This window comes from Bos indicus x Bos taurus, chromosome 5 (assembly GCF_003369695.1).
Source record: "Bos indicus x Bos taurus breed Angus x Brahman F1 hybrid chromosome 5, Bos_hybrid_MaternalHap_v2.0, whole genome shotgun sequence".
Taxonomy (NCBI): Eukaryota; Metazoa; Chordata; class Mammalia; order Artiodactyla; family Bovidae; genus Bos; species Bos indicus x Bos taurus.
This window is the reverse complement of record NC_040080.1, coordinates 70,914,195-70,939,505: the sequence shown is the minus strand read 5'-3', so window position 1 is coordinate 70,939,505 and position 25,311 is coordinate 70,914,195. Positions and strand designations below refer to the sequence as shown.

Below are 25,311 nucleotides of genomic sequence, written 5' to 3'. Positions count from 1 at the left end.
TTGGCAACAGTACAGAACAATGAGTGCCTGGAAACCATGATACACAATTAAAAAGTTAACTGAGGTCACCTTAACCACCAGACTCTTTGTAAAATTCCCTTCTTTGTGTGCATCATCTTCACATTTGTTAAGCCTAGTACCCTTTTCACCAGAAACTTGTTTATGGTGGGCTTCATGGCAGATGTATCAGATATGCTTTCTTTTCTGGTCCTGATCCAGTCATTCTGTTTCTTAGTCCTGGGAAGTGGCTATGAAACAGGGAGCCCATGACACATGAGACAGCAGTCTGGACTGAGGCCTGTTCCCCACTTGGGCCTCCCATTCCAACTCTGCAGTAGCCATTTCCCTCTCAAACACTCTCCTGAGGTATGAGTCTTTGGCAAACATGAAGGGCCTTTCCTTCTCTTGGTTTGAGGCAACGAATTTCAGAATGGGTTAGATGGGAATAATCCTTACTTCAGAGGAAATAGCCATGACCCTGGGGCTCCCTTTTCATCCAGGTATGAATATGAAGAGTCAGATGTATGATCAGATCCTAAGAAAACTTCAAATGCTAGGTCATTTAAGATTTTGTCAGCAGGTGGCACTTCTCTCCTTACTCACCAAATACAGTCTTTCCAAAAGAGAAATATTGTTTCTATTCCTTTGCTGCTATTGAGTTTCTCAGACTTCTTTAGCTACATCTAAACATTTTTCCTCAGTTCCCTCAGTTTGTAGCAATTTAGTCTACACTATGTTTATGTTTTAATTTATTTATACTGCTTCCACAAAGGATTTGAAATTGCTTACAACATACAGTATGCAATAGTAAAATGTGAGGAGAATGAAAATGTAAAATGCAATAAAGAATACATAATTCAATACTGGGTTGCAGGTAACTGGAACAAATTAAACAAAATATACATATACTGTTTGCATTGTCTCTGGATCTCTGGGTAAATCGGAAGGGAGAGAGAATGACTTTTCAAGGATTTGAATTTAAAACGAAAGTTCTCACCTAGGGTTACTGGAGATAAGTTTCTGTTGCTGTGTTCTAATCTCGTTAACCTAATTTACAATGTTATTCCTGGTCTTCCGACAACACAAGAGAAGACTCTACACATGGACATCACCAGATGGTCAACACCGAAATCAGATTGATTATATTTTTTGCAGCCAAAGATGGAGAAGCTCTATACAGTCAGCAAAAGCAAGACTGGTTGCTGACTGTAGCTCAGATCATGAACTCCTTATTGCCAAATTCAGACTTAAATTGAAGAAGGTAGGGAAAACCACCAGATCATTCAGGTATGACCTAAATTAGATCCCTTATGATTATACAGTGGAAGTGAGAAATAGATTTAAGGGACTAGATCTGATAGAGTACCTGATGAACTATGGACGGAGGTTCGTGACATTGTATAGGAGACAGGGATCAAGACCATCCCCGTGGAAAAGAAATGCAAGAAAGCAAAATGGATGTCTGGGGAAGCCTTACAAACAGCTGTGAAAAGAAGAGAAGTGAAAAGCAAAGGAGAAAAGTAACAATATAAGCATCTGAATGCAGGGTTCCAAAGAATAGCAAGGAGAGATAAGAAAGCCTTCCTCAGTGATCAGTGCAAAGAAATAGAGGAAAACAAATGAATGGGAAAGACTAGAGACCTCTTCAAGAAAATTAGAGATACCAAGGGGACATTTCATGCAAAGATGGGCTCGATAAAGGACAGAAATGGTATGGACCTAACAAAAGCAGAAGATATTAAGAAGATGTGGCAAGAATACACAGAAGAACTGTACAAAAAAGATCTTCACGACCAAGATAATCACGATGGTGTGATCACTCACCCAGAGCCAGACATCCTGGAATGTGAAGTCAAGTGGGCCTTAGAAAGCATCACTACAAACAAAGCTAGTGGAGGTGATGGAATTCCAGTTGAGCTATTCCAAATCCTGAAAGATGATGCTGTGGAACTGCTGCACTCAATATGCCAGCAAATTTGGAAAACTCAGCAGTGGCCACAGGACTGGAAAAGGTCAGTTTTCATTCCAAACCCCAAGGAAGGCGATGCCAAAGAATGCTCAAACTACTGCACAATTGCACTCATCTCACACACTAGTAAAGTAATGCTCAAAATTCTCCAAGCCAGGCTTCAGCAATATGTGAACCGTGAACTTCCTGATGTTCAAGCTGGTTTTAGAAAAGGCAGAGGAACCAGAGATCAAATTGCCAACATCTGCTGGATCATGGAAAAAGCAAGAGAGTTCCAGAAAAACATCTGCTTATGCTTTATTGACTATGCCAAAGCCTTTGACTGTGTGGATCATAATAAACTGTGGAAAATTCTGAAAGAGATGGGAATACCAGACCACCTGACCTGCCTCTTGAGAAATCTGTATGCAGGTCAGGAAGCAACAGTTAGAACTGGACATCGAACAACAGACTGGTTCCAAATAGGAAAAGGAGTACGTCAAGGCTGTATATTATCACCCTGCTTATTTAACTTATATGCAGAGTACATCATGAGAAACGGGCTGGAAGAAGCACGAGCTGGAATCAAGATTGCCAGGAGAAATATCAATAACCTCAGATACGCAGATGACACTACACTTATGGCAGAAAGTGAAGAGGAACTAAAAAGCCTCTTGATGAAAGTGAAAGAGGAGAGTGAAAAAGTTGGCTTACAGCTCAACATTCACAAAACTAAGATCATGGCATCTGGTCCCATCACTTCATGGGAAATAGATGGGGAAATGGTGGAAACAGTGTCAGACTTTATTTTTGGGGGCTCCAAAATCACTGCAGATGATGAGTGCAGCCATGAAATTAAAAGATGCTTACTCCTTGGAAGGAAAGTTATGACCAACCTAGATAGCATATTCAAAAGCAGAGACATTACTTTGCCAACAAAGGTCCGTCTAGTTAAGGCTATGGTGTTTCCAGTAGTCATGTATGGATGTGAGAGTTGGACTGTGAAGAAAGCTGAGTGCTGAAGAATTGATGTTTTTGAACTGTGGTGTTGGAGAAGCCTCTTGAGAGTCCCTTGGACTGTAAGGACATCCAACCAGTCCATTCTAAAGGAGATCAGTCCTGGGTGTTCTTTGGAAGGACTGATGCTGAAGCTGAAACTCTAATACTTTGGCCACCTCATGTGAAGAGTTGACTCATTGGAAAAGACTCTGATGCTGGGAGGGATTGGGGCAGGAGGAGAAGGGGACGATAGAGGATGAGATGGCTGAATGGCATCACCGACTAGATGGACGTGTTTGAGTGAACTTCGGGAGTTGGTGATGGACAGGGAGGCCTGGTGTGCTGCGATTCATGGGGTCGCAAACAGTTGGACACGACTGAGCAATTGGACTGAACTGATTCCTGGTCTGTAAAAAGTAAATAGTACTTGTTACTACTCTGAAGCCTCAAGGCTGCATGTTCAGCATTTCTCGGCCTCTAACTTTCAATTTTTTAGATACGCAGGCTTCACCCGTTCATTCATCCTACACAGATTGAGCTCCGACTGCCTACGGGGCGTTGTCCTGGGCACTGGGAACAGAAGCATATCCATTAGGTAGACTTGGGTGTGCAAAAAACAATTTATAACAGGCTCTTTTGTCAGAGAGCTTTTATGTAGCTGCAGAAAGAAGAGCTAAGTCTCTACTCGTGAAAAATTAGAGAGCTATGCCAAGCAATCTTATAATCAAGTGCTAAATCTGGGTGGTTGATCTTAATAGAGCTCTAGGATTGTTTTATTTAAAAATAAATCGGTAAATTTCATCTTGTTCAAGTTTGTAATAGAAAACCAGACCAAACCGGTGGCCTCGATGCTTGCTCCGCAACAGCTAGGCTAGGGGAAGGAAAGGGGCCGGGGTGAGCAGAGGGCCCCAGGATGCTTGGCAGCGAGCCCAGAAGGACCAGCGTCTTGCCCTGCCCATTGTTGTCGGGGACTGAGACCAAGATTGGGGGGCGGGGCCAGACGCGGGTGTGTGTGTGTGTGTGTGTGTGTGTGTGTGTGTGTGTGTGTGTGTTGGGAGCGGGGGGGCGGGTGCTGGTCCAGGGGACCAGACGCGGGAGCTCCGAAGCCTGGGGCCCGGCCACCAGCGCCCGGGGAGGCGGCCGCGCGGTTCGGCGGCTTTGTGGCGCGCGCGGGTTCCACCGCGGGCGGCGCGGAGGCGGGGTCGGACAGAGGCCTCCGCCGACCCCGGCACTCGGCGGGGCCGCGGGCGCCCTGCATGGCCAGCCCCGCGCGCTGCGGCTTCCCAGCGCGCAAGAATAGCCGCCTGGACGCCTTCCTGCGGAGGCATCTGCCGCCCGAGGTCTACGACGCCGTCCGCGCCTATGAGCAGTGCATCGTGGTATCTGACTCGGAGAAACACACCTTAAAGTACGTGGTGCTCACTGACCGGCTCATCTACCTGACTGAGAACCCGCCCAAGTCCATCCGACGAGTCGTGGCGCTGCGGGACATCGTAGCCATTGACCTGGTGAGGCGCGCAGACGGGCTCGCGAGAACCCCTTTCTTGGGCTCCCCAATCCCTGTTACACGCGGGAAGGAGGAGGAGGAGGAGCTTCCCCACCCTGCCCGGGACTCTTGTTCTCTCTAACATATACTTTTCTACTAGTAGCCACATAGGAAAACTGGATTGCTGTATGCATTCCGAATAAAGATGCTTTTCCCATTCTTATTTTGTGTACCGGTCATCCCTGTCCCCTCAAATAGGACGACAGATTTGAGAACATAGTCTCCTACCAGAAGTACGCTTTAAGGTCGTTCTTTCGTTAATTAAGCACCCACAGTAGGCCAAGCACTGTGCTAGACTCTGAGGATGAGAAACTGAAACAGGGGGCCTTCCTAGAAGATTCTGTGGGAAAGACTGAAAACCAAAACCAATGCAAATAAATGCCATGTGAGAAGTGCGAATATGCCTTGTTTGTTTATTTTTTATCTTTAGGGCTTAGACTATGTTAGGTACTCAATATGAGTAAGTGAATGAATGAATAAGTGCATGCATTGATAAGATTTGTATGGGACGCATGGCAATCTCTGGCAGGTATTTCATCCAATCCAGGCTCAGGCCATGCTGGGAAAACTTCCTGGAAGGAGAGTCATTAGATCAGGAGCCTTGAAGGAGATACAGTCTGTCTCAGTTTTTAGTTGCTGCTACTGTATCCCTTTCATCCAGCAATAGATTTACCTTATAAACCAGCAACAGCTTGGAAGCAGTCTCCTCTCCAATTACTGTTTTTCCCCCCTTGGCTCCCTTTGTCTGAGTTGCTCTCCGGGTGTGTTCTTCCTTTTTCCACTGGGGACAGGTGTCTAGCCTCCTGTTTCTTTCCCTCACTTGACTCTCTGTGTCTCCCAGGGGAGAAGCTAGCAAGCCTTGATGGGGTCAAGAAAATCATAGCTTCTTTGGAACATGTCTGTAAGAAAATAATGAAATCAAATGAAAAAAGTGAAAGCTTTTTCTACTTAAAATACCTCCGTGGGCTGATAGCGCTATGCTGATTTCTTTGCTTCATTTTGATCTCAGGTGGCCTCAGCCTGCAGGGGATTGAAGCAGGATTCCTGGCCAGAGATTGAAGTCAGCCACCGAAGTGACAGCACTGAATCCTAGACTAGAACATCAGGGACCAGTGGTCAGTGACAAGGCCCTTGCCTGTCAGCTGTGTAGAAATGAATTTCCACATAGAGACAGAAAGTAGTGAAACAAGTAAAGCATTTATTAGGAGAAAAAGGGTACTGTGGATAGACACACAGGTGGTCTCAGAGAGTTGCGCCCTTGTGGTAGTTTGAATCGCTTTAATGGGGCATTTCTTCCAGGTTTCCTCTGGCCAATCATCTTGCTTTGCCTGGTTGAGTCCATATTTGGTATGCATCAAGGTCTTTCCATGTGTGTGCATGCATCCCTTAGCCAAGATGGATTCTAGCAAAGAGGCCGATCCATAGGTTGATATCACTTTATATGTGATATGGGGTGGTGCCCCCTCCCTTTAGACCTCTAAGAAGCCTTTCTGCACATATATAGTCAAGAAGGTCTCCTTATCCTCAAGATTGATAAATATGTGGTCTCTTTAATCTGGGCAGGGCTTAACTTCTCTTTCATTCTGCTATTTTGGAGTATCTGTCCATAGGGGATGAACTCCAGCTGTTCAGCCTGGGGCTTATCTATCTCCTGCCTTAATCTGAGCAAAAGTTGGAAGTAAAACTACCTTTTCCTCACTGCTACTATTTGCATTCTCTTGAACTAAAATTTTAAAAGATTTAAATTTCTGACCAAATGTTTTAGAAAACATTAAATGTTCAACTTTTTTTCTAGTGTCTGCAGTGTAAACATGTATTCTTTGGGAGTAATGATTTTAGGATATTGTTACTCTCTCCCTAAAGAGACAGTATACACATGTCAATAGGTGTCATATAGCTTTCTTTTTAAGCTGTTAGAATCTGCAAAGTACAGTAAAGCTCCCTAGGTCTCCCCAGCCAAGAATACTACAGAAAGGCATACCTGATCATGCTTGATGTACAAAGTTTGCCTTTCTGGCATATAGGAGAGTGTGTAATGTCTATAAAGGTACTGAACAAGTCTCAAGATTTCAGCATTGTTGATAGAATTTTTTTTTTTTTTTTTGCTATGTTGGGTCTTTGTTGTGGCATGTGGGACTGTTCAAGTTTCGGGGTGTGGGCTCCAGAGCATGAGGGCTCTGCTGTTGAGGCATGCAGGCTGTTACCCCACAACATGTGGGATCTTAGTTTGCTGACCAGGGATTGAACCCACATCCCCTGCAGTGAAAGACGGGTTCTTAACCACTGGACCACCAGGGAAATCCCTGTCGGTACAATGAATGTCCATCTTACACAATATAGTTTAACTCTGGTTAAAGCTGTGGAAGGCAGAATAATGGCTCCCCAAAGATATCTCCAGAACCTGTTTCTATTTTATATTACTTCCTCTATTATATTATACAACAAAGGGGAATTACAGTGGCAGAGCTTCCCAGGTGATGCAGTGGTAAAGAATCTGCCTGCTAGTACAGGAGATGGAGACGTGGGTTCGATCCCTGAGTCAGGAAGATCCCCTGGAAAAGGAACTGGCAACCTTATATTCTTGCCTGGAAACTTCTATGAACAGAGGACCCTGACAGGTTACAGTTCATGGGGTCACAATGAGTTGGACACAATTGAGCAACTGCACACATATGCTAACCAGCTGACCTTAAAATTGGGAGATTATCTTGGATTATATGCATAAGGTAAATGTAATCACTACATCCTTAAAATTGGAAAAGGGAAGCAGAAGAAGAGTCAGCAGCAGAGTGATGCACTATAAGAAAGACTGGTTTTGAAGTTGGAAGGGGGCCACAAACCAAGGAATGTGGACAGCCTCTAAAAGCTGATAAAGGCACAGAAACATGTTTTTCCCTAGAGCCTCCAGAAAGAATGCAGTCTTGCTGATACCCATTTTAGATCAGTGAAACCCATTTCAGACTTCTGACCCCAGAACCATTATGAAAATAAGTTTGTGTTATTTAATACCACCAAGTTTATGAAAATGTGTTACAATAACAATAGGAAATCAATACAGAAGTGTTTTCTCTTATGATGTTTTAAAATGGGTAATTGTTTAAAAAATATTATTTCAGTGAGTAATAAGTACAGTCATGCCAGGCACAAATGCCTTGACAGTCTCTTTTGCTGAGTTTTTATTATAGTTATTATTATAGTTCAGTGGCTTGTATTAAATTTGCTGACCTACTGAGTGCAGCATTTTAAGAGCATCATTTTAAGGATTTTTTTAATAGCTCAGCTGGAATTCCATCACCTCCACTAGCTTTGTTTGTAGTAATGCTTCCTAAAGCTTACTTGACTTCACACTCTAGGATGTCTGGCCCTAAGTGAATGACCACTGAGTTTTCCAAATATGACCACTGACCATCTCAACGACCATGGTGGTTATCTGTGTCATTAAGACCTTTCTTGTGTAGTTCTTCCGTGTATTCTTGACACTTCTTAATCTCTTCTGCTTCTGTAAGGTCCTTACAGTTTCTGTCCTTTATTGTGCTAATCCTTGCATGAAATGTTCCCTTGATATCTCCAGTTTTCTTGAAGAGATCTCTCAGTTCAGTTCAGTCGCTCAGTCGCTGACTCCTTGGGACCCCATGGACTGCAGCACATCAGGTCTTCCTGTCCATCGCCAACTCCTGGAGCTTGCTCAAACTCATGTCCATTGAGTCGGTGATGCCTTCCAACCGTCTCATCCTCTGTTGTCCCCTTCTAATCCCGCCTTCAATCTTTCCCAGCATCAGAGTCTTTTCAAATGAGTCACTTCTTCACATCAGGTGGCCAAACTATTGGAGTTTCAGCTTCAGCATCAGTCCTTCCAATGAATATTCAGGACTGATCTCCTTTAGGATGGACTGGTTGGATCTCCTTGCAGTCCAAGGGACTCTCAAGAGTCTTCTCCAACACCACAGTTCAAAAGCATCAATTCTTCAGTGCTCAGCTTTCTTTATAGTCCAACTCTCACATCCATTCATGACTCCTAGAAAGAGATCTCCAGTATTTTCCATTCTATTGTTTCCTCTATTTCTTTGCATTGTTCTGCACTCAGTATGACAGCATATTTGGAAAACTTGGCAATGGCCACAGGACTGGAAAAGGTCAGTTTTCATTCCAATCCCAAAGAAAGGCAATGCTAAAGAATGTTCAAACCACTGTACAATTGCCCTCATTTCACATGCTAGCAAGGTTATCCTCAAAGTCCTTCAAGCTAGGCTTCAACAGCATGTGAACAGAGAACTTCCAGATGTACAGGCTGGGTTTAGAAAAACCAGAGGAACCAGAGATCAAATTGCCAATATTTGTTGGATCATGAAGAAAGCAAAGAAATTTCAGAAAAACATCTACTTCTGCTTCATTGACTACACTAAAGCCTTTGACTGTGTGGATCACAACAAACTGTGGAAAATTCTTAGAGATGGGAGTACCAGACCACCTTATCTGTCTCCTGAGAAACCTGTATGTGGGTCAAGAAGCAACGGTTAGAACCAGATGCAGAATAACTGACTGGTTCAAAATTGGGAAAGGAGTAGGACAAGGCTGTATATTGTCACCCTGTTTATTTAACTTAAATGCAAAGAGAGAGAGAGAGAGTGTGTGTGTGTGTGTGCTCAGTCATATCTGACTCTTTTTCGACCCTACAGACCGTAGCCCCCAAACTCCTCTTTCCATGGAATTTTCCCAGCAATAATACTGGAGTGGGTCACCGTTTCCTTCTCCAGGGGATTTTCCCAACCCAGTGATCAAACCTGCGTCTACCTGTGTCTCCTGCATTTCAGGTGGATTCTTTACCACCACTGAGCTACCAGCTGGATGAATCACAAGCTGGAATCAAGATTGCTGGGAGAAATATCAACAACCTCAGATATGCAGATGATACCACTATAATAGCAGAAAGTGAAGAGGAACTAAAAAGCCTCTTGATGAAAGTCAAAGAGGAGAGTGAAAAAGTTGGCTTAAAGCTCAACATTCAGAAAACGAAGATCATGGCATCCGGTCCCATCACTTCATGGGAAATAGATGGGGAAACAGTGTCAGACTTTATTTTGGGGGGCTCCAAAATCATTGCAGATGGTGAGTGCAGCCATGAAATTAAAAGATGCTTACTCCTTGGAAGGAAAGTTATGACCAACCTAGATAGCATATTCAAAAGCAGAGACATTACTTTGCCATCAAAGGTCCATCTAGTCAAGGCTATAGTTTTTCCAGTGGTCAAGTATGGATGTGAGAGTTGGACTGTGAAGAAAGCTGAGTGCTGAAGAATTGATGCTTTTGAACTGTGGTATTGGAGAGGCCTCTTGAGAGTCCCTTGGACTGTAAGGAGATCCAACCAGTCCAATCTGAAGGAGATCAGCCCTGGGATTTCTTTGGAAGGAATGATGCTAAAGCTGAAACTCCAGTACTTTGGCCACCTTGTGCAAAGAGTTGACTCATTGGAAAAGACTCTGATGCTGGGAGGGATTGGGGGCAGGAGGAGAAGGGGACGACACAGGATGAGATGGCTGGATGGCATCACTGACTCAATGGACGTGAGTCTGAGTGAACTCCGGGAGTTGGTGATGGACAGGGAGGCCTGGTGTGCTGCGATTCATGGGGTTGCAAAGAGTCGGACACGACTGAGCCACTGAACTGAACTGAACTGAACTGAACTGAAGAGAAACTAAAGAGCCTTTAATGAATGTGAAAGAAGAGAGGGAAAAAGTTGGCTTGAAACTCAGCATTCAAAAAATGAAGATCATGGTATCTGGTCCTATCACTTCATGCCACATAGACGGGGAAAAAGTGGAAGCAGTGACAGATTTTATTTTCTTGGGCTGCAAAATCACTGCAGATGGTGACTGCAGCCATGAAATTAAAAGATACTTGCTCCTTGGAAGGAAAGCTAATGACAAACCTAGACAGTGTATTAAAAGAAGAGACATCACTTTGCTGACAAAAGTCTGTATAAGTCAAAGCTATGGTGTTTCCAGTAGTCATGTACAGATGTAAGAGTTGGACCATAAAGAAGGCTGCTGCTGCTGCTAAGTCACTTCAGTCGTGTCCTACTCTGTGCGACCCCATAGACGGCAGCCCACCAGGCTCCCCTGTCCCTGGGATTCTCCAGGAAAGAACGCTGGAGTGGGTTGCCATTTCCTTCTCCAGTGCATGAAAGTGAAAAGTGAAAGTGAAGTCGCTCAGTCATGTCTGACTCTTCATGACCACATGGACTGCAGCCTACCAGGCTCCTCCATCCATGGGATTTTCCAGGCAAGAGTACTGGAGTGGGGTGCCACTGCCTTCTCCAAAAGAAGGTTGAGCACTGAAGAATTGATGCTTTCAAACTGTGGTGCTAGAGAAGACTCCTAAAAGTCCCTTGGACAGCAAGGAGATCAAACCAATCAATCTTAAAGGAAATCAACCCTGAATGTTCGTTGGAATGACTGATGCTGAAACTGGAGCTCCAATACTTTGGCTACCTGATGGGAAGAGGTGACTCACTAGAAAAGACCCTGATTCTGGGAAAGACTGAGGGCAGGGGGAGAAGTGGGCAACAGAGGATGAGTTAGTTGGATGGCATCACCAACTCAATGGACATGAATTTGAGCAAATTCTGGGAGATAGTGGAGGACAGAGGATCCTGGTATGCTCCAGCCCATTGGTCACCAAGAGTTGGACATGACTTAGCAACTAAAGGACAATGATGACGGCTTATACTAAGCTTCATAGGGTATGTGAAAAATGAGTGTCCCCACATTGCTTTATCTAGTGTCAATATCCACAGGTGTAGTTGGCTTGTCATCCCTCTGTGAACACTATGTCTGTCCTTAATACCACATGGAGAATTTTCCTGATTTCTGTGTTACGTCAACTGTATTGTCCCCTCACATATATAGTTGTCTGTTACAGTGGATTACATTGTTAGAGTGCCAGGCAGCTTTGTTTTTTAGAACCGGTTCCTCCTTTCTTGAAAGATCAACTGTTTTCATCTCCTTTTTTACTAGGGTGGTGTCTTTCTCTAAGGCTACATCTTTAGAATCCTTTTCCGTTCTTAAAGGTCTCCTCATTTTACTGTGCAAATTTGTCTCTTGTTGTTTAACTTTCAGTTGGCTCAGGTTCCCAGTGGCCTTTGTTTTCATTGTCAATAGAGCCCCTAAGTAAGCCAATCCTTTATGCCTCTGGGCCCCCACCCTTCTTGTTCCCCAACTGGCCAGATCTCTCCATTTAGTTCATGTCTCCTGTTCTAGTTACATTTCACAAAAAAAATGTGCAAATATACAGATAAAATTCTATTCTCTCCCCTAACTGGGGGAAAAAAAAAGTGAAAAGAACAGCAACAAAACACAGAAGTGAGACTTCCATTCTAGCAAAGACAAGTTTTGTGTGCACTTGGAGGTCTCAGTAGGGGATTTTTTTCCAAAACAAATTGTCAGATTTATTTAAATAATTTTATGTAAGTTTTTATCATTTATTTTTAAAAACTAATTATTTTAAAAGCTGAAATATAATTGACCTATAACACTGGTGTTAGTTCCAGGTGCACAACACAATGGTTCAATATTTCTACACATTACTAATGATCACCACTCAGTGGGTGTTTGATGTGGTTCATCTCCTAAAACAATGGGTTTCCAAGGTTGCTTAGGCAGAGCTTTTGTGAAAGCTGATATTTTCTTTAAAATTACTTTTGAAAGCTCTAGAGTTCTGCTTTTATTGTGTGTATCACCATACTATTCTTTAAGCACTTCTAAGATTAGATACATTTTTCAAGCATGAGAACCAACTATCCTGAACAGTGATTTCCAATGGTTCCGGGAACACTGCCTGATTGATACATGTGACATGGCCAATAACTATTTGTTAAATATTCAACATAATCTGTCTCTTCATTTCTCAATTTATTATTTGCAGTATACACTGGAGTATTTAGTAGTACATTTTTATTCAGCTTTTGCTTTCTACCTGTGTGGATTTGGTCAAGTTATTCAGCCTCTACTTTCTCTCTCCATTTCTTCATCTGTAAAATGGAGATGATAGCATCATCTTTATAGAGCTGTTGGAAGGATTAACCTCATTAATAAATGAAACACTTAAAATAATACTTGGGGAATTTCCCTGGAGGTCCAGTGGCTAAGACTCCATGCTCCCAACACAGGTGGCCCGAGTTTGAACCCTGGTCAGGGAATGACATCCCGCATGCCACAATTAAGACCTGGTGTAGCCAAATACATAAGTCAGTAAATAAATGTGTTTAAAAAATAAATAAAATAGTACTTGGCACATGGTAGGAGCTATATACATGTTTCATTATTATTAATAACCTTTATCCACATACATTAAGTCAACTTAGGTTCATGAATCTGTAAGACTCATATCTCTTTGGGAGATTAGTAAATTTGGGGGAAAAAAAAGAACTGGTTTTTGAGCATTGCTTATGTATTAGGTGTTTTAAAATCTCACTTGTTCTTTTTGAAAACTTGCCCACTGGGTTTGCAGAGTTTAATTTGTTGAACAGAATTCCTGAGCTCCACCCCCAAACCTGTTCCTCTCTTAACTTTTCCCATTTTAGGAAGTAACGTCATCTTCCATTAACATTAGTTCTTTCTTTCATTCCCCATATCCTACATATTAGTCTATCCTCTTGATTTGTGTAGAAGAGGAAAAGGTTTTTCTCAACCCTTCTAGGGATCCTGATTAGGTCTGAAAATTAAACTGAAAAAAAAAATAGATGAACAGGATAAAACTGTACAAACTTGTTTAACATAAATTTTATATGATAAGGGAGACTGTAGAAGGAAATGAAATTCCAAAGAAGAAACAGTTACACCTGTGTGGGGGGGCTTCCCTGGTGGTCCAGTGGTTAGAACTTTGCCTTCCAATACAGGAGATGCAGGTTCAATCTCTGGTTGGAGAACTAAGATCCCACATGCCTCATGGCCACAAAACCAAAACATAAAATAAATAATATTGTAACAAATTCAATAAAGACTTTAAAAAATGGTCCCACATCAATTAAAGAAAAATCTTAAAAAACAAAGCAAAAACCTCTGGGTGTTTAACACTACGTTTGATGAAGAATGGAGAGTCATAGAAAAATGTGATAGTTCAAAAAAGTTGAAAAAGCTAAGGGTCATAAACTGGGGACATTTTAGCGAGGCCTGCTTATTTGGATTCATCTTAGCATCCCTGTCTTAGAGATAAGGTTGTTCCTTTCTTCTGGGTATAGAGAGACCCTCTCTCATGAGGGCCTTATGACCCGATTCAGGGAGGAGGGCTGGGGATCAGAAAGACTTTTCTGCATCTGCATTTTCTTGAATGCCTTCAGCTCAGAACATTCAGTATGCTAAGGTACCAACCATATTTTGGAGTAGTGTGTTCCGGACCCTGTCACTTGTCTGCTAAAATGTATTTAACTATGAACTACCTGGAACACTTTCCCTCACACCTTCAGAGGGTTGATTCCTTGGGATGCCTTCTGGGTCCACCCAGTCTAAAGTGTTTCAAAGCACTTACCACTATTTGCACTGTGAGATTAACGTGTTTGGTGATTTATTCTCACCTGTGTCCCATAGTAGGCTCAGTGGTAAAGAATCTGCCTGCCAAGCAGTAGACGCAGGTTTGATCCCTGGGTTGGAAAGATATCCTGGAGAAGGAAATGGCAACCTGTGTTCTTGCCTGGGAAATCTCACAGACAGAGGAGCCTGGAGGGCTACAGTCCATGAGATCACAAAAGACATGGACATGACTTGGTGACTAAACAACAACAATAACAAATGCCCCACAGTAAATGTAAGCTCCATGAGAGCAGGACCCTGTCGGTCTTGTTCATCCCTCTATCACTGTACGTTATATTCTCTGACACATAGCAGATAGTCAATAACTATTTGTAAATTGGAAGAATGAGTAAGTGAATAAATGGATGCTCGGGTACATCATACAGTTCACTTCTTAGAAAGGGAGATCATACTTCCTTATTTCCAAATACCGAGAGACTTGGGAGATTGGCAACTCATCACACTGGCCAGTTACATAGTCAGTTAAAGGCAGAGTCGGACTAAATTCTCATAGGTCTCCTGCTCCTCAAGTTCAGCTTTCTTCATGTTTTTTGTGTGTTTGCATGAGATGATCCCTGTGTTGTTTATCATGCATGTTGAGAGGTAGTAAAGAGTTATAGAAGGTAAGACCATGTTATGGATACTTCTTTTCATCTTGAACGTTTTTTCCCCCCTGTATTTTGACTCACTTGTTACATTTCAAAGATCTCACTGTGGGAGGTGGAAAAAAGTGGTAAACTCTTATCAGTCATTTTGGCTGCTTCTTAAGAGTTTGTTTGCATAAAATATTTTGGATATTGTATTCAAGTCTTGAGAAACTCTAAGAGGACCAGCAGTTTGTCAGCCTGATTCACTGCTCTGACCCTAGTGACTGGTCAGAATTGTTCAGCTTAAGCTGCATTAAGAAATCACCTCAAAGCCTGAGTACTTTCGCACAGCACAGAGTCTAGTCGTAGCTACCTGTCCATGGTGGATTAGCAAGGACTGTTCATTTTACTCACAAGGTATGTGATACTTAGTTACCCACTTTAGCATCAGAGGTTCCCTTTTACCACATGCTTGCTTGATCACCAGGGCAGGGGGGATTACCTCTGCAAATTATGCACTGGGTTTTCATCTTATACCCAGGGGCATGTCCCTACTTTTCACATTTCATTAACCAGAGTCAGGAACATGGCCATGCTTAACATAAAAGGGGGTAGGAAAATATGACCCTACCATGTGTGTGTTCCACATGTTTGGAAGAGAGGATAGGAATATTTGTGAACAGCTCTAATGCCTGCCTCAAATTGCTGACATTTTATTGAGTGCTTACTATGTGCTACCCATCTGCTGTTCTGAGTGCTTGATGTGGAACTTCTTTATCCTTACAACAACCCCCAGATGATACTGTTACCTCAGTTTTACAGATAAGGAACCTGAAATAGAAAGATTGAAAGCAGTCTGCCCGCGGTCATCCACCAAGTGACAGAACCAGAACTTGAACGCGAGTCATCTGGCTCCAGAGTCAGGGCTCTTAATCTCTGGGCTAAAGCTGCCTTAGTACCTAGCGGATCATTTTTTAAAAAGTTTTCATTGACTCGATCTCCAGAAGACTCTAAACTCTTTTGAAAATAGAAACTCTAATCTTATGTTTTATATGTTTCAACTTTGTGCTCTGTATCAGGAACTCAAAATATCTATGAGGAGTTGAACTGAATAAATTAGAAACTTGATAATCAACTGCTAAAAGCTTAGGGTTCCTTTTTTTCTCTGAAATTAAAAACTGGTAAAAGAAATCTGAGTGAAGACTATGAAATCAAGACTAAGGAGTAAGGTAAATATAGGATTATTCACAAAATAATGGAAAATAAGAAGGGTTTTCCCCTCTCCCTGCATTTTGAAAGTAGTACTTTAATATAAGAGAAATTGGTACCAGTTGCAAATATAAATATGGTCAAAAATGATGCAGACTTCTTCATAAATGATATATTATTATTAGTGTAGTGAAAGTGTTAATCACTCAGTTGTGTCTGACTCTTTTGTGACCCCATGGACTGTAGCCCACCAGGATCCTCTGTCCATGGGATTTCCCAGGCAAGAATACTGGAGTGGGTTGCCATTCCCTTATCTAGGGGGATCTTCCCGACCCAGGGATTGAACCCAGGTCTCCTGCATTGCAGGCCAATTGTCTGAGCCACCAGGGAAGCCCATTTTATTCTTAGAGATTTAGTCAAAAAAATTAGGGATATTTTCAAATAATGCCTATTCATTTAATAACAAGAAAGAGCATTCATCTCTCTCCCCAAATGCCTTTTGCTGCCATCATCAGAGACAAATGCCAGACTGAGTGGACCATGAATCTGGCTCAGCATTGCACTACTGAAGTTCTTATGAACAATCAAATATCAAGAGTTATAACAGACACCTATTGGGTATGTACTGTGTGCCAGCCACTTTAAGTGGATTATCTCATTTCAGTGTATAGATTCTTTCAGGAAGGTGATGTTCTCTTTCTTGCATAGATGAGAAAACTGAGGCAGAGAAAGGGTAAATACTTGTACAAGTTGCATAATCTGAAAACATGTGAGCTGGAATGTAAACTTAACCTTTGGACATCATAGCCAGCATTCTTTAACCACTATGCATATAGTAACAACTGGCCTCCTGCAAACTTATGGTATTACTATTTCTTGAGAAGCTTTTAGGTTTTGCAATAGGACAACAGAGTTACCTCAGTATGCACATTGCATGGTTTCTGAGTATCTGGTGTCAGGAAGGAGGGGAGTGGATAAACAGAACACCTTTTCCAGTCTCCCACACCACCGATCTGTATTCAGGATTGTTGTCCTTCACAACTGAGGCTGGTGTCATTGCTGCTGATGAGGTTCAAGGACAGGTTTGGCTGCAAAGACCCAGATGGAATATAGTATCTTTTTCACAGGGCCAGGATTTGCAAGGTGTTTTTTTGTTTTTGTTTTTGTTTTTTTCTTTTAGTATTCCTGAGGTGTGGCTCTCAGTCCTGAGGCAATGATTTTTCAAGCGAACATTAAAATAATCTAGGGACTCTCCAATATTATGCGAAGGCAGGGCCCCATTCTCCTAATGGGTAATTCCTTTTGAAATCTATGAGTGGATCATTCATGCCAGCAATATTCACACTTTCCAAAAATAGCTCACCTACTCAGATTTCCTCAGGAACTGGTATGCTAAAGCCCAAGGAGAGTACAATGGGAAAAAACCACCTGGTGGAGGCTGCACAATCACCACAGTGGAAGGCTTTGCCAAATGCTAAATGTTAGAACTGGACATGGAACAGCAGACTGGATCTAAATCAGGAAAGGAATATGTCAAGGCTGTATATTGTCACCCTGCTTATTTAACTTATACATCATGAGTACATCATGAGAAACGCTGGAATCAAGCTGGAATCAAGACTTCTGGGAGAAATGACAATAACTTCAGATACGCAGATGACACCACCCTTATGGCAAAAAGTGAAGAAGAACTAAAGAGCCTTTGAGGAAAGTGAAAGAGGAGAGTGAAAAGTTGGCTTAAAGCTCAACATTCAGAAAACTAAGATCATGGCATCTGGTCCCATCACTTCATGGCAAATAGATGGGGAAACAGTGGAAACAGTGTCAGACTTTATTTTTGGGGGGTCCAAAATCACTCCAGATGGTGACTGCAGCCATGAAATTAAAAGACGCTTGTCCCTTGGAAGAAAAGCTATGACCAACCTAGATAGCATATTCAAAAGCAGAGACATTACTTTGCCAACAAAGGTCCGTCTAGTCAAGGCTACGGTTTTTCCAGTAGTCATGTATGGATGTGAGAGTTGGACTCTAAAGAAAGCTGAATGCCGAAGAATTGATGCTTTTGAACTGTGGTGTTGGAGAAGCCTCGAGAGTCACTTGGACTGCAAGGAGATCCAACCAGTCCATCCTAAAGGAAATCAGTCCTGAATATTCATTGGAAGGACTGATGTTAAAGTTGAAACCCCAATACTTTGGCCACTTGATGCAAAGAACTGACTCACTAGAAAAGACTCTGAAGCTGGGAAAGATGGAAAGCAGGAAGAGAAGGGGATGACAGAGGATGAGATGGTTGGATGGCATCACCAACTTTATGGACATGAGTTTGAGTAAACTCTGGGAGCTGGTGATGGACAGGGAAGCCTGTAGTACTGCAGTCCCTGGGGTCGCAGAGTCAGACGTGACTGAGCGACTGAACTGAAATATAAAAATAGCTTCCACTTGGGAGTAAGCTTAAGTACAGTGTGACATAGGTGATAGCTAATGTGTAGGTGATAGCTAACGTGGTTTAATTTTGAGGGAGGTTCATTGATGGCCTCTCCATATATTGATTGGCCATTTCATCAGGATATTAAATATTTTGGGCTTGTCAGTGGTCCTCCTTCAGATTTGCTCTGAAATAATCTTGGAACAGGTGATTCATTACATTGCAATTTGAGTAAATTTTTTTTACTTGCTTTCCTCCCTTTTTGGGAGATTGTAGAGTTGGAATGTGCTGTGCAGAGGAAGTTAGGTCCTGAGATGACAATGGAAGCGGAAAAATGTCTCACAGTTTACCTGTATCAAGGCCTTACTTCAACTACCCACTGTCCCATTAAGTAAAAGTGAAAAAAAGTAAAAGTGTTAGTCGCTCAACCGTGTGTGACTCTTTGCAACCACATGGACTGTAGCCCACCAGGCTCCTCTGTCCATGGAGTCTTCCAGGCAAGAATGGGAAGACATTCCCTTCTCCAGGGGATCCTCCCCACCCGGGGATCAAACCCACGTCTCCTGCGTTGCAGGTGGACTTTTTACCTTCTGAGCCACCTGGGAAGCTTATTAAGTAAAATGGTCTCCAAACAGATGTTTGCCTTCAGTTTTTGCCTTTTCTTCTGGTTTATGTCTTTCTTATTTCTACACTGAATAGTTCTACTGAATGTATGTTAGATTTTATAGAGAGCATTTTACCAGTATTTTGAATTACTAGTATTCATTTATACTACAGATGTATAAATGCATAAAAAATGGAACCTGCTTTTGAATAACTCATAATTTAGAGAGGAAGGTAAGCCAGATGGAAAAGAAGAAAAATGATACGCAGATGATTATAATGGAATATGAAAGCAGATTAAATAGAATATTGTGGGATAAGAGAAAGTGACATATTCTTTTAGGTGGATGAATGGGTAATGGTTCACCAAGGAAGTAACCTTTGAGTTTCATCTTGAAGGAAGATTAGAAGTTTCTAGGCAAAAAAAAAAAGGGGACAGAGTATTCATAAAAGGAGGGAATAACATGTGCTTCATCAGCTTTCTACAATATGTGTGTGTGCTACGTTGATTCGGTTGTGTCCGACTCTTTGTGACCCTATGGACTGTAGACCTCCAGGCTCCTCTATCCATGGGATTCTCCAGGCAACAATACTGGAGTGGGTTGCCACGTCTTCCTCCAGGCGATCTTCCCGACCCAGAGGTTGAACCTGCGTCTCTTGTCTCCTGCACTGCCAAGTGAGTTCTTTACTACTAGCATCACCTGGGAAGGCCTTTCTTCAGTATGTTTTAGCCAAATCAGTGGAACCTAGTGGAGCCTATCTTAGCGAAGGTCACATAGCTTTTCTGTTTCTACCTGTCTTTTCAGTTTGTTCAAACTAGGATCCAATCAAGGATCACACATTGCATTTGGTTGTCATCTCTCTCATATTTACTTTTTCATATGGAAAATCTCAAGCATAAAGAAACTAGAATAAAGGACTGCATTTAATATTTCTTATAGGTTGGCTAATACCTATAAGTACCAATACCTCTTACAAGATTCTTTGGGATATAGATACAGAATTCTTTATAAGGAATATTTTTAACAAAATACATAGGTAAATTACATATTTACATATATTCTCCTCCCACAAGTACCAATACCTCTTACAAGATTCTCTGGGATATAGATACAGAATTTTTTATAAGGAATATTCTTAACAAAATGCATAGGTAAATTACATATTTACATATATTCTCCTCCCACAAAACAGGACTCAGTAGATACCCTTTGCCTGCATCTTTGCAGGGAAGCTCTTGTGGTTCTTTCTGATCATGCAAATACATTTCCTGAAGTACAGTCATTAACAAAGTTTTAATATTGTAATGTTATAATTTCATGTTTTAAAATATATATATTCAAGCTGAAAGAGACCTTAATTGATTCCACATTTCTCATTTTAACCTGAGAAAATCACAGCCAAAAGAGAATAAATAACTTGACCAAAGCCACATAATAACTAAATAATGGAGACCACATTAGAAATCAGATTTCTTAACTGCTAGTTCATAGTGTTTCCCCAGCATTCCAAATTTCTGTCAAGGTGACCTAGTTTGGTCATGATGTACTTAATAATTAGGACAACAAAACAACGAATTGGTTCATAAGACTTTAATGAGAATAATTCATACCAGTTAACCTGATTGCTGCCTGCTTGATGGCTTTTCTTTAGGACATTTTAGTACCTTCCACTTAGAAATCTGACTTCCAAGTGATTTTAATCCTGACCTTTGTACATGAGTTTATGTTCATTTTTAAGGCTTTCTAGGTCTGAGGTTCTCTTTCATGTGTCAGTCCCTCTTTGATGTCAGGCCTTTGATAGAAACTCTGTAGGTGGGCAATTCATGAAAATGGGTAAGAAGTGAGAGTTACCTATCTCTCCTAAAGTAAAGGAAATAAAAGCAAAAATAAATGGGATCTAATTAAACTTTAAAGCTTTTGCACAGCAAAGGAAACCTTCAAGAAAACAAAAAGACAACTTCCTGAATGGGAGAAAATATTTGCAACTGATATGACTAATAAAGGATTAATATCCAATACACATAAACTTCAGTTTAAAAAGAAAGAAAAAAAAGAAATGAGAGCCAAATGGGTCCATTTAGTAATTAGAAAATTTGGAGTTTTTGAGGTTTCTGTGACATTTATTACCATAGTAATAATGTCTGTACAGCAGTCTTTGTCCTTAAACACTCACAATAAGATTACAAAATACAGAAACACAAAAATTTACCTCATCATACCATTGCACCATCTCATAATAGAAGCAATTTTATTTTTAGACCCACAGTATGTTTCTTTTGTGTGCATATATGTTTTATACTTTGCATGTCTTTTGCATAAGTTAAGAGCACAGGATTCATTTTGAATCTTTGGTCTGCTACTTACTAGCAAAGGAACCTTGGGCAGGCCGCTTAACTCTCTCAGCCTCAGGTTCTTCAAATTCCCTTGTAAAATGGGAATAGTTTTACCTACACTAGGAGTTCTATGAGGATTCAGTGAGGTAATACCTATAAAGAACATGTAATAAGTATTCAATAAATGTTAAATTTTATTACATTTTGTAAGGTACTGTTTGAACATTTAATCTCTTCTTCCCATCTTCACTCTGGAGCAAATCTGGCCTCAAGGATCAGAATCTTATGAGTTCTTTGAAAAGGAAGGACAAGAAGGTGGGCTGACTCCTCAGGACTTAATAGCCTGGGAAAGGGCAAGGCTCTGCAGTGCCCAAAGGAGGTATAACCAGTGGTATAGGCAGCCAATGGCCTTATGCTTGGGTTGCTGTTGTTCAGTCGCTAAGTCGTGTTGATTCTTTGTGACCCCATGGACTGCAACATGCCAGGCCTCCCTGTCCCTTACTATCTCCTGGAGTTTGCCCAAGATCATGTCTGTTGAATCGTGATCTCAACCATCTCATCCTCTGGCCCCCTCTTCTCCTGCCTTCAATCTAACCCAGCATTAGGGTCTTTTCCAATGGATCGACTCTTCACATCAGGTGACCAAAGTACTGGAGCTTCAGCTTCAGCATCAGTCCTTCCAATGAGTATTCAGGGTTGATTTCCTTTAGGATTGACTGGTTTGATCTCCTTGCAGTCCTAGGGACTCTCAAGAGTCTTCTCCAGCACCACAGTTTGAAAGCATCAATTCTTTGGTGCTCAGCTTTCTTTATGGTCCAACTCTCACATCCGTACATGACTACTGGAAAAACTATAGCTTTGACTATCATAGACCTTTGCTGGCAAACTGATGTATTTGCCTTTTAATGCTTGGGTATGGCTGTCCAACTGTGTAGGGGGTCCCCAAGACTACCTTCATGCTTGATGGATCTTAGAAGGACTCACAGGACTCAGACATGGTTTATTACAGTGAGAGAGTACAGATTACATTTAGCAAAGGGAGGTGTGTAGGATGGAATCCAGGAGATACCAGGTGCAAGCTTCCAGGTGTCCTTGTCCAGTGGAGTAGCATGTGTATGTGCTAAGTTACTTAAGTAGTGTCCGACTCTTTGTGACCTCATGGACTGTAGCCTGCCAGGCTCCTCCATCTCCCAAGATGCAAGGTATGAGCAGCTCAGACCTGGAGAGTTAACCCTTTCCTGCACACCTACCTACTTTTTTAACTTCACAGATTGAGAGACGGTATTCCTGGTTGGTGAGCCAGCATGGTTCCCCCCCCCCCCCCCATCACATAAGCAGTGAAACCTAGCAGGACTTTGTGGGGCTCCTGGCCACGGAAGCCTTTCAGACAGTTGCTAATCAGGGAAGGGAGGGGAAGCAGAGACAAGGGAGGAGCAGCCAAGAAACAATATGGCAACCTTGGGGCAGGGTCTGTGTTCCTCTCCAAGGGATGCCTGCGTGTGTGAGTGCTGTGTCACTTCAGTTGTGTTTGACCCTTTGTGACACTATGGACTGTAGCCTGCCAGGCTCCTCCATCCATGGGGTCCTCCAGGCAAGAATACTGGAGTGGGCTGCCATTTCCTCCTCCAGGGGATCTTTTCAACTCAGGGATCGAACCTATGTCTCCTGCGGCTCGTGCACTACAGGCAGGTTCTTTACCACTGAGCCACCTGGGAAGCTCCCCCTTAAGGGATATACAGAACAATTTCTTTGAGCACCTTACAGAACTCAAACTCCCCATAAATGGAAGATGTTAGCATTCCTCATTCCAGAGAGGAACACCTGAGGTCAGATTAAAGAAGTATAGGCCCTACACACCCTGATCCTCATAAACACCCTGACCCTTGAACCAATGCTATAAAACCCCTCATGAAATCTTCCTGGGTTGGGATACACAGTTTTTCAGGGGCACAAGCCTGCTTTTCCTGGCACAGCAATAAAGCTATTCTTTTCTACTTCACCCAAAACTCAATTTGGCACTAGTACACAGAGGCTGAGTTTTCAGCATCAGTAATACAGGTTTTTTGTTGTTGTTTTTTTTTAAGATTTTCCCCAAGACTCAATTTTTTTGAGGGGGGGGGGACATGTGGCTTGCAGGATCTTGGTTCTCTGACCAGAACCTGTGTATCCTGCAGTGTGAGTGTGGAGTCCTAACCACTGGACTGCCAAGGAATTCCCCCCAAGACCTAGCTTTTAATAGGAGGATAGCAGCTGGTGCTCTTGGACATGGTTGGAGCATGGGGTTCCATATTTGTAGCGACGGGGGTCAGCACCTTTTTCAGAGGCAAAGAAAGGTCATATATCAGGAAGCACTACAATTGATGAATAGTCTTCAGTTCAGTTCAGTCACTCAATTGTGTCTGACTCTGCAACCTCATGGACTGCAGCACACTAGGCTTCCCTGTCTATCACTAACTCCCGGAGCCTGCTCAAACCCATGTCCATCGAGTCGGTGATGCCATCCAACCATCTCATCCTCTGTCGTCCCCTTCTCCTCCTGTCTTCAGTCTTTCTCAGCATTAGGGTCTTTTCCAATGAGTCAGTTCTTTGCATCAGGTGGCCAAACTATTGGAGTTTCAGCTTCAGCATCAGTCCTTCCAATGAATATTCAGGACTGATTTCCTTTAGGAATGACTGGTTTGATCTCCTCAAATAGTCTTAGAGTTTTTATAATATTGACTGAGAGGGAGCACATAGGAGGCTGTTGAGAAATAACTCCACCTTGTCAGCCTCAGTGTCTAATGAGAAAACGCAGACAGCTAAAGTTATCATTTATATAAGTGGAACAGCAGAAGTACAGCACTGGATCAGTAATAATTTAATACAATTTTATTTAAAAGAGGTGATTTATTGAGTATATATAAATTGGTTCAGTTCAGTCGCTCAGTTGTGTCTGACTCTTTGCAACCCCATGGGCTGCAGCATGCCAGGCTTCCCTGTCCATCACCAACTCCCGGAGCCTGCCTCAAACTCATGTCCATCAAGTTGGTGATGCCATCCAACCATTTCATCCTCTGTTGTCCCCTTCTCCTGCCTTCAATCTTTCCCAGCATCAGGGTCTTTTCTAATGAGTCAGTTCTTCGCATCAGGTGGCCAAACTATTGGAATTTCAGCTTCAACATCAATCCTTCCAATGAATATTCAGGTCTGATTTCCTTTAGGAATGACTAGTTGGATCTCCTTGCAGTCCAAGGGACTCTCAAGAGTCTTCTCTAACCCCACAGTTCAAAAGCATCAGTTCTTTGGCGCTCAGTTTCTTTATAGTCCAACTCTTACATCCATACATGACTGCTGGAAAAACCATAGCTTTAACTAGATGGACCTATATATAAATAGTGTGGTTTAATTATTTTACTAAGAGTTTTTATGTCAACAAGTCATGGAAAGAAAAATCTGTCATGTGTCTCAATTTGGAGTTCTATGGTTATTTTCATGTAGATATTCTACAGGTATGATTACCTGTGCTAGAAGTAAAAGCAGTTCTTTCAGCTTTGAAAAATGGTCCTAAAAACATAAATTCAATGCTGTATGAAACAATGGATAATCTTCTTTCCAACCTAAATTAGCTAAGAGTTTACAAAATAGAATATGTCATAATATTTAAGCTTATTTGGGACATAAAGTTAGAAAATTTTAAACAAAGGTAATTCTGCAGGATCATTATAATTTCCTTCCTGCCTTCTCCCTCCCCTCCTCCTCCTCTTCCTCCCCTCTGCCATCCCCATCTCATTCCTCTCTCTCCTTTGGGCTAAAACTTTGGCTTTTGAATTTCCTAAAGATGCCTCTGATGTCCAGTGCAAAGGCAAATATCTTTTTTTTCAGATAACACCACATCTAAAGTAAATTGCTAACAAGGGACGGAGTTCAGTTCTATCCCCTTTAAGAGCTTTCTTTTCTTTCTTCAGGCGCTGATTTGGACTAAGTGTCCTTGCCCTGTTCACTGATGCCAGTGGAGAGGCTTTCTAGTCAGAAAACTAGGCCAACACCCCATGGATGAGTAAATTCGCCTTGTTTGGCTCCAGGGTGGTCCTCTCATGCTTCACAAGCATGCTGTGGG

The 25,311-nt window shown here is 42.1% G+C and overlaps 1 protein-coding gene across 1 annotated transcript in view; it reads left to right on the top strand.

Annotated features, from left to right (window-relative positions):
- Nucleotides 1-4,015: 4,015 nt before the first annotated feature.
- Nucleotides 4,016-25,311, top strand: part of C5H12orf56 (chromosome 5 C12orf56 homolog) — a 76,669-nt gene continuing 55,373 nt past the window's right edge. Inside the window, exon 1 of the mRNA XM_027542436.1 lies at nt 4,016-4,455. Within this exon, the coding sequence (XP_027398237.1) occupies nt 4,204-4,455 (252 nt within the window). The 5' untranslated portion in view covers nt 4,016-4,203. The remainder of the gene's footprint in view (nt 4,456-25,311) is intronic.